General features: G+C 35.5%; 1 protein-coding gene across 5 annotated transcripts in view; it reads right to left on the reverse strand.

Moving 5' to 3' along the window:
• The window catches only part of Strn3 (striatin 3), a 75,627-nt gene that overhangs the window by 28,578 nt on the left and 31,057 nt on the right, over positions 1-15,992 (reverse strand). For 3 of the 5 annotated variants that reach the window (XM_021179720.3, XM_021179721.3, XM_085830351.1), the window contains exons 4-8: positions 12,560-12,641; positions 9,830-10,003; positions 7,460-7,586; positions 5,374-5,515; positions 408-518 (exon numbers count right to left, since the gene is read on the reverse strand). In XM_021179720.3, the coding sequence (XP_021035379.1) occupies positions 408-518; positions 5,374-5,515; positions 7,460-7,586; positions 9,830-10,003; positions 12,560-12,641 (636 nt within the window). The remainder of the gene's footprint in view (positions 1-407; positions 519-5,373; positions 5,516-7,459; positions 7,587-9,829; positions 10,004-12,559; positions 12,642-15,992) is intronic. The other 2 variants (XM_029484720.2, XM_021179722.3) reach the window with 1 other exon arrangement.

Here is a 15,992-nt window from a genome sequence, read left to right on the forward strand (position 1 = left end):
TATGACCACAAGCAAAATCCTAGGAAAGGGTTACCTATCCCACTTACTTAAAGATTCTCAAACTAAGAGATCCTGCTAATAAGGAATACCTTCAAGTAGAAAATAGAAGAATTTGTATTTTCGTTCCTTCTGAACAAATTTCTATTATTTTAAATTCCAAAGCCAATATTCCTTTTAATTTGATAAATCTTTTAAATTTTGAAAATCTTTTTACCTTTACTTTACATATTTGAAGTGATTTTCTATTTAACCAATTACAGACCTTATATTTCAATTACACAACAGACAAAGTTTAAAGTTAGTTGCTCCCTTTATAACACAAAAAGTAAATTGCATAAAAAAAAAAAACCAAAACCCTTTTGTTCAATAGAGCATAGGAAAATGGTAATAGTGATAACTGCACTTACGCTTCACCCCTTTCTTGCCCTTTCGCTCCTTCTTGTACTGTTCCTTCAGTTTACTTATTAGCCCCTGGTCTACATCCCAAACCTCAGCAGTTGGGGAGAGGTCATCTTTATCTACATGCAGCATATTATTAAAAGAAAAGAAATCAGCAGTTGGCAATGCAAGCTGTTGGCAGTAAACTGTTAAAGGCTTTACATCATCATAATAAAGATATTATAATAGCATATACTCAAAACACTTTAAAGGTGCAGTCTCAAGTTTGGTATTCACAATGTAAATGTTCTTAAGTTCCTAAGTATTTAATATCATCAACAGGTAAACAAAACTTCATTTTTATATATATGGCAAATTTGAGTATTTCACAAATGGACTAACATTAAAAATATAATATTAAAAAATAGACCACTGCATCTTTATAAAAATGTTAATAAAACATATTCAGCCAGCATCATATAAGCAAATGAATGAATTGCATGCAAATTAATAAAGTGCAAGCTGTAAAAGTCAGTGTCATTTCACTGATGAAATTAGTCATGCATCCCTGTCATAATAGTTCTGCATGCACAGGGTAACTGTACTATAGCAGAAAGGTATTCTAGTCCAACATATACATAGAGTTTCCAAATACAATGTCTCAGATTATTCACACAAAGCATTCAAAGAACATCACCTGTCTCCATCCCTTCATAACCGTTCAACACTTCGTTACCTTTTTCCAGTAAAAATAACACAAATAAGCAAATTCATATTCCACTGAAGTTTTGACTTGAGCTGATTTTTTTTCATGGTAAAACAGTGACAAGCACAGAGAAGTTAAAACACATACTGCTCTATACTTGGTAGTATTTTTCTTGTGTGTTTTCAGTAATATTTAAGTAAATACTTATGATGGGGGAGGCAGATAAACTCATAGTAAACTAGAGAACTCTTAGAAAAAAAACAGTATAAAAATAATTTTCTTAGACTTATTTTACTCATTAAGGATTTTCCTTCATTGAGTTTTAAGGCAACTTTATTATTAAATTTAATAGTTACACATGAACTGTTTTAGAGTCCCGTTAATAAATAAAAAATCATATCCAAGCTCTTAGTTTTTAAATAAATTACACTAAATAGTAAGATTTTAAATTCTGGTAGCTAAGCATATTCTGTTTTCTAAATCTCATAAGCACCGTAGGCCTCATTCAATCATAGAGAGTAAGAGAAAGGCTTTCCTGCCTCTCTGGATTGATGTGCAAAAGCAAGCATAACAAGGTCTCATGTTTGAACAGAGAGAAAAAATTCAGAGTTCTAATTCTTTTATACAGTTGTTATTCCTTTTCTCTATCATCATAGGTGGCTGGTATGTGAAAAGATGTTAATTTGCTAAATTCTGTTACTTGAAACTAAAGATTAGTATTTTCATAAATTGTCAAATGTGTAATTGTAGCAGTTTTAATATTGATATAAGAAAAACCTAATTTTTAATGTACTCTAGTCATAAGGGTTCCTGAAACCTATGCTGTATCAGAAATCTTTTTCACTGAATTTACTGAATATTTTACTGAATAATGTGACCTGAGTCATTTGAACTCCTCTTTGCTGGAGGACTAGGTCTCAGAACACAGCACCAACTATCTTGGACTCATGATCCTCCTGTCTCTGCCTTCCTGTGAATTATGGGCTTGCACTTCAAGACCTCATATAGTCATCTTAATGAAACTAATGATTCCTGTTGTCAACTACTTACACTAAGACAAACTGACACATTTTAAAAGAAATGTTTTACAACCCACAAGCTAAATAATAATAACCCATAAGCTAAATAAATAAGTAAACCTTAGGCCTTAAGTGGTGCAATACATAGGAGAGAAAACGAATTATAATGACTAATTTTCTCAAAGTCCTGCATAGCAAGAATGAAGCTGTGGATAGCTCTAAGGACAATAGCAAAGAATAGAGTGAAAAAGCAAAGGAAAAAAGTTATTACTTGCAAGATAACCTCAAATCTAGAAAACAAAGTAAACTAAGGAGGTGCAAAGAACAGGTGGATGCATATGTGCACAAAAACATCTTGGAACTTGCCTGGTAAGCAACAGATGGTTTGATATGGCTTATAAGAAATAGGTAAGAGCAAAAGGGAAGAGGCAGGAATACCAAGAAATGAAGTTGAATCAATTATGGAAACCTTGTTTTTTTCCTTAAAAGAGAACACAAACATGTACAAAAGGGTGATTCCTAATAACCTGAAACCATAGAACAATAAAATTCTATTAAAGTAACTCTATTACCAAAGCAGAATGCCTACTAACCATAGTATAAATTTATAACTACTTTCATGTCTTGAAAACAGAAATATTTTATCACTTGTCTGTAGATACCAATATTCTGGTATTAATTATATTTTGTATCTTATTAAGTCCAGAGATCATAATTTCAAAAAGCTGAAGAAAATAAGTGAATTTTCTTTTTTTTTTAAAGATTTGCCTATTTGTTTTATGTATGTGAGTGAGTACACTGTCACTGTCTTCAGAGACACCAGAAGAGGGGATCAGATCCCATTACAGGTAGCTGTGGGCCACCATATGATTGCTGGGAATTAAACTCAGGACCTCTGGAAGAGCAGCCAGTGATCTTAACCTCTGAGCCATCTCCCTAGCCCCTAAGTGAATATTCTTAAAATGCCACCTATCCCCATAAGAAAAAAAGCAACATGCCTGCTAATACTTGTAACTATATGAAGAACATAAGCTGCTAAAAATTAAACTATATTATCTAATTAAATAACAGGCAAAGACTTCATAGCTTCCATTAAAAGCAGTGGTTTCATATGATAACAAGATAGTGGAGTATGTTTAAGGCTCTTGAATTAATGTGAATCTAAAAACCTTCCCATTTAAAAACCATTATAAATTTGAATAAGTGAATTAAATATAATGGTAGTGATTTTTACATGCATCCTCTTAGTTTCAGAAAAAAATGAACATAATAGCTGTTGAGTAAATGAATTTCACAAACATTGCATAGATCATTTTTGCTTTTATATAGAAGCTGCTTAGATCACTATGCACATAACACACTTTAAAGTTACAGTCTTGTTTAGTACTAAGAGACTTTCTTGGTTATTTACACTTAAAAAGAAAATGAAGATCAAGAGCTGTCACTCAAAAATCAAGTCCTCTTTATCAAGTCCTCCACAGCCAAAGTCTCTGGACAAAGTACTAATTACTTGATATGACATCATTAAAAAATAATTCCATTTCTTATCAATTTCTCAACTGTTTTTCCTTTGGTCTAAAAATTAAAATTATAGCAACTTTATTTAAAGGAAAAAGAAATGGTTGAATGCCAAGATTTAGCCGAACAGATGTGTACAAACTTTTAACTAATAAGTAAATTATACATATACACACATATATGTGTATATATATATATATTCATATATTTAATGAATATCTCTAATACTGTAGATGATTTCTAATTTTATATCTGACATTTATTTACGATCCCTAATATATATACTTTAAAATGTTTGTATAATTTCTACTTTTACATAACAAATCTTCTGAAAAAAAAATCGTACTTTTGAAGTTATAAGAATAATACAGTCAAAGGCTGGATATAAACTTAACTTTTTTTTTCTTTTACTATTTCTCTTATAAAGAAGTAATCTCTGAAAATATAGCATTTTAGGAAGGTACAAATATGTCCAAACCCAGACAGTAAATGTTTATAATTTCAATTACTGTGCCCCTTCTATTTCTACTTAAATTAAAAATGATGCTTTGAGCTATAAATGAGAACAGTAGTAAATAAATTAAAATCTTTTAAGTAATTGCTTTTTATACTAAGTCAAAAAATATAGTATTTATAAGTTTGTCTCTCCTATTAGCAATGTTCCATTTCAATACATAAATGAGGCTCTCTAAAAAAGATTTACTTTATTTTTATTTATATGTGTTTGCATCCATCCATGCATGCAGATCCCTGCAGAGGACAGAAGAGAAGAGTGTAAGATCCCTGAAGATGGGAGTTACAGGTAGCTGTAAGCCCCACAGATGTGCTAGGAGCCAAATGCTGGTCCTCTGAAAGCGAAACGCTATCCCCCTAGTCCCAACATTACAAACAAACAAACAAACAAATAAAAAACTCTGAAATGTGGTTTGTTTGTTTTCTGGTTTGCTGAGACAGGATTTCTCTTGGTATACCCCTTGCTGTCCTGAAAATCCCAGGGAGATTTGAACTCAAGAGACCTGAGTGCTGGGACTAAAGGCATGAACCACCAACACTCAGTCCAAGTGTGTTTTTCTTAACACACATACATATATATACATACACACACACATATATATATTATAAAGTATATTAAACAAACCTCAGAAAAGCTCTATAAATACATTTGAGTTCTACCACAACCAGAACTATTACCTTGAAACATTTTAACTACTGATAGACCTTTTCTTTCTTTTGATTATGGCCTACTATTAGCTTTATATATCACTTTCAAAGTTTAGGCCCTAACATTTACATAGAGAACACTATATGCAATAAGTGTAATATTCTCACTAAATCTTGCTCATTGTTAGGCTATGACTCAGAATTAATAATTTTATTCCTACCCAGAATTTAAAACAGGTAACACCACCATATGGACATACAAGGAATTCTCTTAAAGTCTTGATTACCTAAAATTAAACAATGGGTATGAATAAAAATGAATGATTCTCGCTTTAAAAAGATCTGTTAGAGGGAAAAAATAAATTTGTAAATCAAGAGACCACTTCAAGATCAACTTCAGAAGTCAAAAGCCACATACTAAAAATCTCAGTCATAAATACAGTAAACTAGAACCAAATAGCTCAATATCAATACCACTTCTCCTTGCTCTTAATTTACCTGCTACCATACACAGAGAGCCCACACAGGGTGTAGTAATAAGGATCTGAGAAGGCTAAGGTCCCCTCCACCCAGGCTTCTTTGTCCCCTTACCCCATTCTGTACCATCCCCTGAACTCCGAGCTTCACCAGCCCCTTCACCATCTTCTGCAGTCACTAAAAAGTCGAATTCTTTCAGTGCTTCCTCAGTGTCAGGATCATCAGTTAAGTCAGCAGCTAAACCTTCATTACCTATCTGTAAAGAGAAGATGAGCCAATAATTAATACTTTTATTCTACATTTTAAAGAGGTCCTTTAGTATTTCCACCTAACAATACTTACAGAGATCTACTTTGAAATTATTCAGATCCACAATTGTCCTTTTTCCTATGATTGATAAGTCTCAAACTATGCTCTAGACATAGATAAACAGTTCAACATTGTTGTATGAAGATCAACTGTAACATCTGACACAAGTGATGAGGGTGCTGGAAAAGGCCAAAGTTTTACTCAAGAGTGTCCTTTATAGTAGACTCACAGATGATCCCTACTGAAGCATCATCTAAGTTATCCTGAATTGGCTGAAGACACTGAGAAATGTACACTAGCTCTATGATTCACAGCAACACAGAATAACCACCGATAAACTTATACTAGTTGTACAACAAATAACAAAAGCAACCTACGTCCCAGAACAAACTAGCGAGAAAAGGAAAAAACTCAGTCTCTGAAATGGCTCAGCAGGAAAAGCAGCTGCGTGATGAGCGGAGTTTATCCTAATAACCAAATAAAGGTGGAAGAAGGAAAAACTGAGTGTGCACAGAGTTGTCCTTTGACTTCACACATGTGCTATAGCACACACACACTCCTCCATACACATTATATAGCACAAAAGTAAACCTCTATCCAGCAGAGTGCATCGTACTTGTGAAAAGCTGGAGAAAGGCTCAAACTGCTTTTGTAGACTGGAAGCTTTTGACAAACACTTGCTTTTTTTCTATATTTCTACAAAATCTCCAGGTACTACAACTGAATTTACTCACTTTTTTTCCTTTTCTTGATAGACCGGGTATGAAGAAGCCAAATGACTTCAAACTCATTATATAGGTGAATGACATCCTTGAACTCTCTATCCTCCTACCCTTACCTCCACGAGCTGCACCACCACATCCAGATTATGTGGTGCTGAGGCTGAAGGCAGGAATTTGTGCATACTAGTCAAATACTCTGACATACAACCTCGGCCCTTGCCATTTAAAAAAAAAAAAAAAAAACCCTACACAAACACTTGAAATATTGATCATTACTACTTTGATGCTTAAAAATGGGGCATAGTGTACAAATGGTCCAGCAGAGTCAACTCCCCATCTACTGCTACAATATATCAAGTCTGCTTCTTAGAGTATGAGGGAAAATAATTTTTTATTTATTAATCCTTACCAAATAGCCAGAATGCTGGCGCATACTGACAACCCATACATCAGACTCTCATCCAAGGTGGGAGCATCTACACCATGGTTTCTGTTCATTTTTCTCCCATATTATACTGTACATGAAAAGATAAACTTCAGTGTGACCCCAAGTTGGGATAGGATTAAAGAATGTGTACTGGCTGGTTTTGTGTGTCAACTTGACACAAGCTGGAGTTATAATAGAGAAAGGCGCCTCAGCTGAGCCTTCATGAGATCCAGCTGTAAGGCATTTTCTCAATTAGTGATCAAGGGGGAGGACCTAGCCTGGGTGGTGCCTTCCCTGGGCTGGTAGTCTTGGTTCTATGAGAGAGCCGACTGAGCAAGCCAGTAAAGAATATCCCTCCATGGCCTCTGCATCAGCTCCTGCTCCCTAACCTGCTTGAGTTCCAATCCTGACTTCCTTTGGTGATGAACAGCAATGTGGAAGTGTAAGCTGAATAAATTCTTTCCTCCCCAACTTGCTTCTTGGTTATGTTTTGTGCAGGAATAGAAACCCTGAATAAGACAGAGTGCTACTTTAAAAAAAAAAAAAAAAGTTTCAAGCCACTGGACAGATACTTTAAAAACAGACCTTCTCTCAGATCATTTAGTGAATAACATATGAAATCATAATTCCTGCCATATGTACATGAACGAAGTAGGAGCTGGCAGTTATTATCAACCTTTCAAAGACAACTAAATAATTACTGTTCGAGTCACTGTGTGGAGGAATACCATAACTCTCCTACTTTGTGCTTATGGATCCGAAGCTTGTCTTTTCCTTCTGGGATGCCCTCAATCATGTCATTTTCTTCTTCATCACTGTCATCAGCATTTTCTAAGAAATTGAATGTCTCAAGAACATCACCAGGAGGCCTGTAGAAAAGAGAAAAGATGATTCCAACTATTTCAAAGATTGACTCTGGTATTTCCTCCTGCTTCCTATTCCTATACCTTTCTTGTTATGTAGTGATACTACAAATTGAACCCAGGATGTCACACATGCTAGACAAGTGTTAAATCAATAATCCACATTCTGACCCTTCTAATTCCTAGTTTAAACTTGAAGGTAGCATCTGCAATTCAAACACAACCTAATTTTTTGTTGTTGTGAGACAAGATCTTACATAATTCAGATTAGTCTCAACTCATTATGTTGATGAAAATAACCTTTAACTCCTGATCCTCCTTTCCCAGTAGGCTCCTGGTTCAAGATACCTTAATTATAATATATTGCCTAAAACTTTTATTCTAGAGTATCTTTAAAGATTATTGGTGCTCTATAATTAAAATAAGGATTATTCAGTGTTTAATAAGTTTCATCGAAAGCTTTTTGCCTACATTTTAGGTAAATGCTGTCAGAAAATAAAATCTGGGGACTGAAAATGGCTCAGCAGATAAGACTATAGGTAAGAGATCTTTTAATAGACCCGAGTTTGGGTCCCAACACCCACATCAGATGGCTTACAATGGTATGAACTTTAGCTCTCTAATGGATATAATGCCTTCTTTGAGCCTCTGCACACACTTACAATTTATATGTACATAACCTCCCATCACACACACACACACACCAGCAGACTTAAAAACAAGTCCTTAAAAAGAAAAATAATCTACTAAGATTAAATGATCAAACATGCTATTATTTCTAAAAAAAATTTAAAAAACAATTTAGCAATTTTTAAAATAATTACAACCACTTATACTTTAGCCTAAATATTGGAAGACTAAATAGTAAAACACAAAAGCTAAATTTATTAACACTGCCCATATTTAAAATTATAAAGCATGTATTACACAAAATATACCACTCTGGGGAGCAGAGGAAGTTCTGAGTAGATGCACGTTGTTGACATGAGCGGTCCAGGCTTGGTGTGGTCATATGCATGATTTTGATCAACCCAGTGTTGGGTGGCAGAAGCAGGAAGATCTGTGAGTTATAGGCCAGCCAGAGCCACCTAAAGAACCTTGTCTCAAAAATACAAAAAGAAAAGGAGAAAAAAAAAAAAAGACCCGAGTGATGTCAAAAGACTAAACTTCAGCCCCATGGGGGTTGCAAACCCTTTAAAGAATGAGGTTCAGTGTGGTAGCAAAACCTTCCTCTGATCCAATTGTGAATGCTGACAGTTTGTGTAGAAATGCCCATAGTAGGTTTCTAACCCCCAAACCCAGAAATGAAGGTCCTGAAGACTGCTCCCCTGTGAGGACTGCTCCCCTGTGAGAACTGCTCCTTACCAAGACTAGCTAACCTCCTTATTCATCTGCACACCATAACCCCCCACTTCCTTGTTCAGTTTTATATAATAAACACACTAAGCTTTCTGAGTGCTGTACTCTCCATCAGAGTGTCCAGGAAGCCATCCCAGTTTTTCTGTGTTTATGTGTCCAATGTCTGTAATTTCTTCATTCCCTTCCCATATCTAGTTAGGGTTCCTAAACCCGAGAGGTACTAATCCATCTTATAAATCCCCCCCACACACATCTTTTTATTAGATATTTTCATTTACATTTCAAATGCTATCCCAAAAGTTCCCCTATACCCTCCCCCCTGCCCCGCCCTGCTCCCCTACCCATCCACTCCCACTTCTTGGCCCTGGCGTTCCCCTGTACTGAGGCATATAAAGTTTGCTAGACCAAGGGGCCTCTCTTCCCAATGATGGCCAACTAGGCCATCTTCTGATACATATGCATCTAGAGACACTAGCTCTGGGGGGTACTGGTTAGTTCATATTGTTGTTCCACCTATAGGGTTGTAGACCCCTTCAGCTACGGGTACTTTCTCTAGCTCCTCCATTGGGGGCCCTGTGTTCCATCCTATAGATGACCGTGAGCATAATTTTTTTTATGTAGCAAATAAGTATCTTTAATCTGTTAAAGATACTTATGTTTCAAGTATTTCAAGTATTTCAAAACTACTCCGGTAACAGCTAATAACAATAATCTATTTTACTAAGTCTATATATAAAAAAGTGGCTTTGATAGATTCATTTAATATCTAACAATAAATGCAACTATAGAAAATATAGCAAAAATGAGGCTACCAATGAAAAGTCACTGTTGTACCACTGATTTTGACTTCCATAAGTTAAATGATGTTAATCAACAAATACAAATCATACCTTTTGATTTCTTGTCCTTTTTGCTTAGGAGATTCACCACCATTCAAGATCTGTTCTAAATTCTTTGCTTCTACGGATCCATTTGGCTCTGAATTAGACAGGCCAAGCAATGACCTTACCCGCTGAGATCGTACATCTAATATTGTATCTGTGTATCCTACTTCCTGAAGATACCTACAAGAGAAAATTAAATGCTAAATTCAACATATTGTTAACATCTGCCACCTTCCAATCATATTAAAAATTAAAGAAAAAAAGCCACAATCACACAAATTACTTTTTCTTTGTCTCAATAGCTTCATTATAGCCTAATTCCAGGTCTAAGAGAATGATGTCAACTTTAAGTTCCAGGAGATCCTATACCCTCCTCTGACTTATGTAGGCAATCAGCATATATGTGGTGCACATGTATACATCCAGACGAAACTCATATACATAAAACAATCTTTTAAAACAAATGAATTAAGGCAGGTGTGGTGGTACACACCTTTGATCCCAGTACTCAGGATGTAGAGGCAGCCTAATCTATAGGCCTTCCAGGATAGCCAGAGAAGCCTGTCTTGAAAAAGCAGAAAGAAAAGAAGAAAAAGAAAAAGAAAAAGAGAAAGAGAAAGAGAAAGAGAAAAGAAAAAGAAAAGAGGGGGGAGGGGAGGGGAGGGGAGGGGAGGGGAGGGGAGGGGAGGGGAGGGGAGGGGAGGGGAGGGGAGGAAGAAGAGGGGAGAGTATGACTAACTACCAATTAAGAGCCAATTATCTCAATACCTAAAAAAGCCTCAGTGTTGAAACGTTTTTTGAGATACATAAACACAGGTTACATGCCTTTATATAGACACATATAAGTATCTATTTAAAGAATAGGTATGTAAATTTATACACATACATGTAAGCACAAATACACAATTTTCACATGTTCAAGGTATGTGAGAGAATAAGTTCTCAGTCAGGGATTGATAGATGGATTAATCCCCCTTCAAGGATCTCAGATTCCAGACCATTCCTCCAAAGTTCACACTCATCTAAACCAAATACTTAATAGGCTCTGACTTTAATTTCACCAGGGTTATCAGTAGGATACAAATAGCAAAATTTCCAACTATAAGAAAAAGAACCTGGGCTGGAGAGATGACTCAGGGGTTAAGAGCACTGACTGCTCTGCCAGAGGTCCTGAGTTCAATTCCCAGCAAACACATGGTGGCTCACAACCATCTGTAATTGGATGGGATGCCCTCTTCGGGGGTGTCTGAAGACAGCAACATTGTACTCATATAAATTAAATAAATCTTAAAGAAAGAAAGAAAGAAAGAAAGAAAGAAAGAAAGAAAGAAAGAAAGAAAGAAAGAAAGAAAGAAAGAAAGGAAGGAAGGAAGGAAGGAAGAAAGAAAGGAAGGAAAAAAGAAAAAGAACCACTAGATAAAAACAAAACCACAATGACCAGGAATTGCCATAGTCATCACCTCAGTACATCAACAAAGGAGTATCAAAAGTTTCCTCAAACATTTTAACTAAGGTCTGGGGCTCAGTGGTTCAAAGGATTTGCTGCTCTCACAATGGACCTGAGTTGAGTTCCTACCACCCATAGGTAGAATCCAGTGCCCTCTTCTGGTTTCTACTAGATGTGCACACAGTACATGCGTGCTCACACACCATAGGGAGAGATGCAAAAATACTCATATACAAAATATTAAAAAAGATTTTCAACTAAAAAGATTTGGCAAGCTATCTTTGAAGACACTTCTCTATAACTTTCAAAAGAGTTTCAAATGATTTAACACTTCTCTGTAACTTTCATACACTGACTTAGAAGAGAACCCCTACATGTAAACTTCACAGTGAGAGTTAGATGTGTGCCTTAGATGAATGGCGCCATACTAACTTATGTATCCGGGTACTTTTCCTACATGTATAAAAGTATACCAGGCACACAGCTCCTAGAGTAAGATGACCAGTAGATGCCAGATAAAGGCATTGATCCCTGGAACTGGAGTCATAGATATCTGTGAGCCACAATGTGGGTGCTAAGAATCAAAACTGGAATCCTATGCAAGAGCATCCAATGCTTTTAAATACGGAGTCATTTCTGCAGCCCAATTCCATACTACTTTAGTTGAAGCCTTCATCCAGTTTTTTTTCTTTCAGATTTTCTACCACATAAGAAATAAAAGAAGAGAGGAGAGGGAAGGGGGCAGGGTGAGGCAAGGAGAAGCGAACCGAAAGGAAGAGAAGAGAAGGGGATGGGATGAAAAAATAGAAAGAAGTCAATGTTATCTTTTAGGAATTAGCTGATCGTGTAAAGTGACCTACAGCCAAGCCTGATAACCAATGTCCAATCCCTGTGACCCAAATGTGAAAGGATAATCAATGCTGAAAGCTGTCCCTGCTCTCCAAAAGCAGCTGTGGCACATGCCTATGCCCATGCCTACATACATACATACATACAAATGGATCTCTTAAAAGCAGCATTATGGAAACCATACAGTAGAGTGAAGCATGTTTTTACTTATACTCAATACAAGCACTTTTGTAACTTTTTATTTTATTTTATTTTTATTTTTTGGTTTTTCGAGACAGGGTTTCTCTGTGTAGCCCTGGCTGTCCAGGAACTGACTTTGTAGACCAGGCTGGCCTTGAAATCAGAAATCCACCTGCCTCTGCCTCCCAAGTGCTGGGATTAAAGGCGTGCACCACCATGCCCAGTGAGTGTGACTTTTTAAAATTGAAATCATTACTCACTGTCTTAATAGCTGTCTGCCTTGCTTCCATGTTAGTTGGCTATTCTGAGGTGCTGGAGGAGCCTCCACATCTTTGGTTTCCTCTGGAAATTAAAGAGGGGAAGTTTCGCATACATTATTTCAACTTAGTGTTCAGGTTTTTTTTTTTTTTTTTTTCAAAAATAAATTTACACATGAAAATATTTTACATAAGACCGGAAAAAAGTTAACAATTTACTACAGATCATTTCTTCTTTAACTGTTAAGTCAGTAACTCAGGTGCTCTACCTGCTTTAAAAATCAAAAGACCTCAGATGTGCTTTAGCAGGATTAAAAAACTAAAAGTCCTAGACTTGAAAACAGAATTCTGCTGTGTCAAATACCTTTAAAAGTCAGAGACAGACTTTTGGCAGACAACCAAAAGTGAATACTTGCCTCTTCACTCCACTGATCCCTTATAATTTATACCTTAGAAATAAATATCTTTTATACACACAAAACCAGAAAATGGGCTTATTACATTGGGGCTTTTTGTCTGCCTACTGAGACAGTCTTATTTACGGATTTAGGCTGGCATCAAATTGCTCCTCCTATTTCAGCCTCCCAAGTGCTGGAACTAAAGGCATGTGTCACAATACTCAACATTATAGCATTATATAACAGTATATACAACAGGTAAAGAGCCACATTTTAGTCTCTGATAATAAAGTGTTTGCATTTACAAAAGAGGAAAAAGGAAGAAAGAATCCACAGGCTTAAATATAGCAACATGCTTACCATGTGCAAAACCCTAAGTCCAATCCTCATTATTGAATTAAACATGTTTAGTAAGCAGTGTAAGTTCAGATAAATTAAGTTTTCAAAAATTATCCCTATAGAAAACTAAGAACTATTGTGGGCACTATATTATCACCATACAGATTTGCAGTATCAAAATAAATGTATTATAAGAGACACACTTGAAAAACATCATTCCCCTCACAGCCCATACTGGGATCATTAAGATAATTCTAAACTATTAGTTCCCAGACTCCTTAGAGTCACTTAGTACCTGTTGGTAATATTATAATATCTTTTGTAGCCATTACTTCCTAACCATAACAATCTCATTTTCTTCTTATTCTTTCTTCAAACACTAGTTATTTTCTAATTTCTAGAATTACTTAATTCTGATAGTCTCTTATTTTTCATTTTATAGCATTTAAAATTAACAACTGGGGAGAAAAACATTTTAAAAAATCTGACTACTCAAAATCCAATCAGCAAACAACTAGTAGCAGTTAAGTCTCTCATTCCCAACTCCACAGCAGGAGCCAGTGCACACGCTCTATTATACTCCAGAGAACACACCAACACTTACGCCACAGAGTCAGGGGGTATCACAGTGATACAACACTTAGCATAGAATATAGAAGCCTACATTCCATCCCCACCACTACTGCAAAATAAAAGTATAACATTTTACACAACGTATATAAATATTTATTTAGCCCTTTATGCTGAAATGAGTTTTTATTATTTCACTATGACAGTTAAAAATTCTGAAGTATATTATAGCAATATAATTTAATGGATTTTGAATAAACAATCAGCACCTAGCTTAACAAGCATCAATAGCTCTAGAAACTCTTTCCCTCTAACCACTTACTAGCTATTCTAAAATAGTATTAACACCATCTCAACCTCTAAAACTTCATTTGTGAATGTGGCAGAATGATTTCTATCAATTTTCAACCTTATAAACTTGACACCTATGTTGCCAAGTTTTGCTGTAGTTAACTTACTTTTATTGCTAAACAGTATTCTGTCCACTAATATATCATATTTATCCATTTTAATGCTGACATTCTAGTTGCTTCTAGATCTTCACTATCATCAAGGGTATGTATATATATGCATATATATATAATACATACACACATTCATACATATGTGGACATTCATATATATATGCAATTCTTATATAAGCTGCAGTGATCAAATGTTTACATTTCAAGTAGTAGAATTATCAAATTACTGGGTATTTATGCTGTGTTCCCTTTATAGATACAAGGGCACCTTAGGGCCTCTGTTTATTTACAACCCCACAATCAACATGCACAAATAAATTCTGCTAACTCTAAAACCTCATCAACATGTGACATTCCTTCTCTGTCATTCTCATAAATGCTGAACTATATTTCACTGATGTCTTTGCCTATACTTCTTGAATAATAACGTATCACATCTACTTTTTTTTTCTTTTTGTTCATTTTTTCAGACATGATCTCTCTATGTAGACTTTGCTGTCCTGGAGTTCCAATTATGTACACCAGGCTGATCTTGAACTCAGGGGTCTGCCTGTCTCTGTCTCCTGAGTGCTGGGATTAAAGGTATGTGCCATATCCACTTTTTTTTTTTTAAAGATTTATTGTATGTGAGTACACTGTAGCTGTCTTCAAACACCCCAGAAGAGGGCATCCCATCCAATTACAGATGGTTGTGAGCCACCAGGTGGTTGCTGGAATTTGAACTCAGGACCTTCAGAAGAGCAGTCAGTGCTCTTAACCACTGATCCATTTCACCAGCCCCCATATCCACTTTTCTACTCAATTATCTATTTCCTAAACTTGCAAAAGTTAAATCATTTACATGCTTGACTACAACTGCTTTCAGGTTTAGGAAATATGCAAAATGATGAGGTATAAACATCTCTAATTTCTGTTAAATCATATTTTCTTTTTTACATTGATTTGAAGGATTTTATAAAGCCAATTGTTTCATTTAATATTTATCTACAAATATACTTTGATGAAGATAATTTTCTACTTAGCATGGTATATATTTGCTTACTTCATTTTTGTTTTCTATCCAATATTCTGAATAGTTTTCTGTATCAGCAAAAACATTTTACTTAGTTTTTTGTCATGTTTCATATAAGTAAAATTATTTTACTTATGCATATCATAGAAAAAAGATACCTGTCTGGGTACAATTTTAATTATCGGTAGGAGCAAATTACATGCTAACAATCTTGCTCTATGCAAACTAGTACAATACAATAAGCTCAGCTAAGCACAAGCTCTGCTCCAGGAGCAACAACCCAGGCAACTCTAACTCTCTTCGTTTTCTGAGAAAGCCATACCGGAAAGAAAATCAGTGAAGAAAAACTTTAAATCCATTTTTCCTGCATATGTTTTGAGCCTCATTTACTACAGTAGTCTTATTGTAATTAAAGGTAGTAAATATATACAAAAATACTTCCACCTGTCATTTTTCTAAGACTTACTCTTAGTTTTTTAGCAAAGGGTTTTTCTGTTGTTTCTTTTTTGTTTTTCGAGACAGGGTTTCTATGTGATAATGCTGGCTCTCCTGGAGCTCTGCAGCAGGCTGGATTGAACTCACAGAAATCTGCACATGCCCAGCAGGAAAGGGTTGAGACTGGGACATAGTTGCTAAAAATGACCTTGGGCTCC

Source organism: Mus caroli, unplaced genomic scaffold (genome assembly GCF_978045245.1).
Source record: "Mus caroli unplaced genomic scaffold, Mus_caroli_1 scaffold_14, whole genome shotgun sequence".
Lineage (NCBI taxonomy): Eukaryota > Metazoa > Chordata > Mammalia > Rodentia > Muridae > Mus > Mus caroli.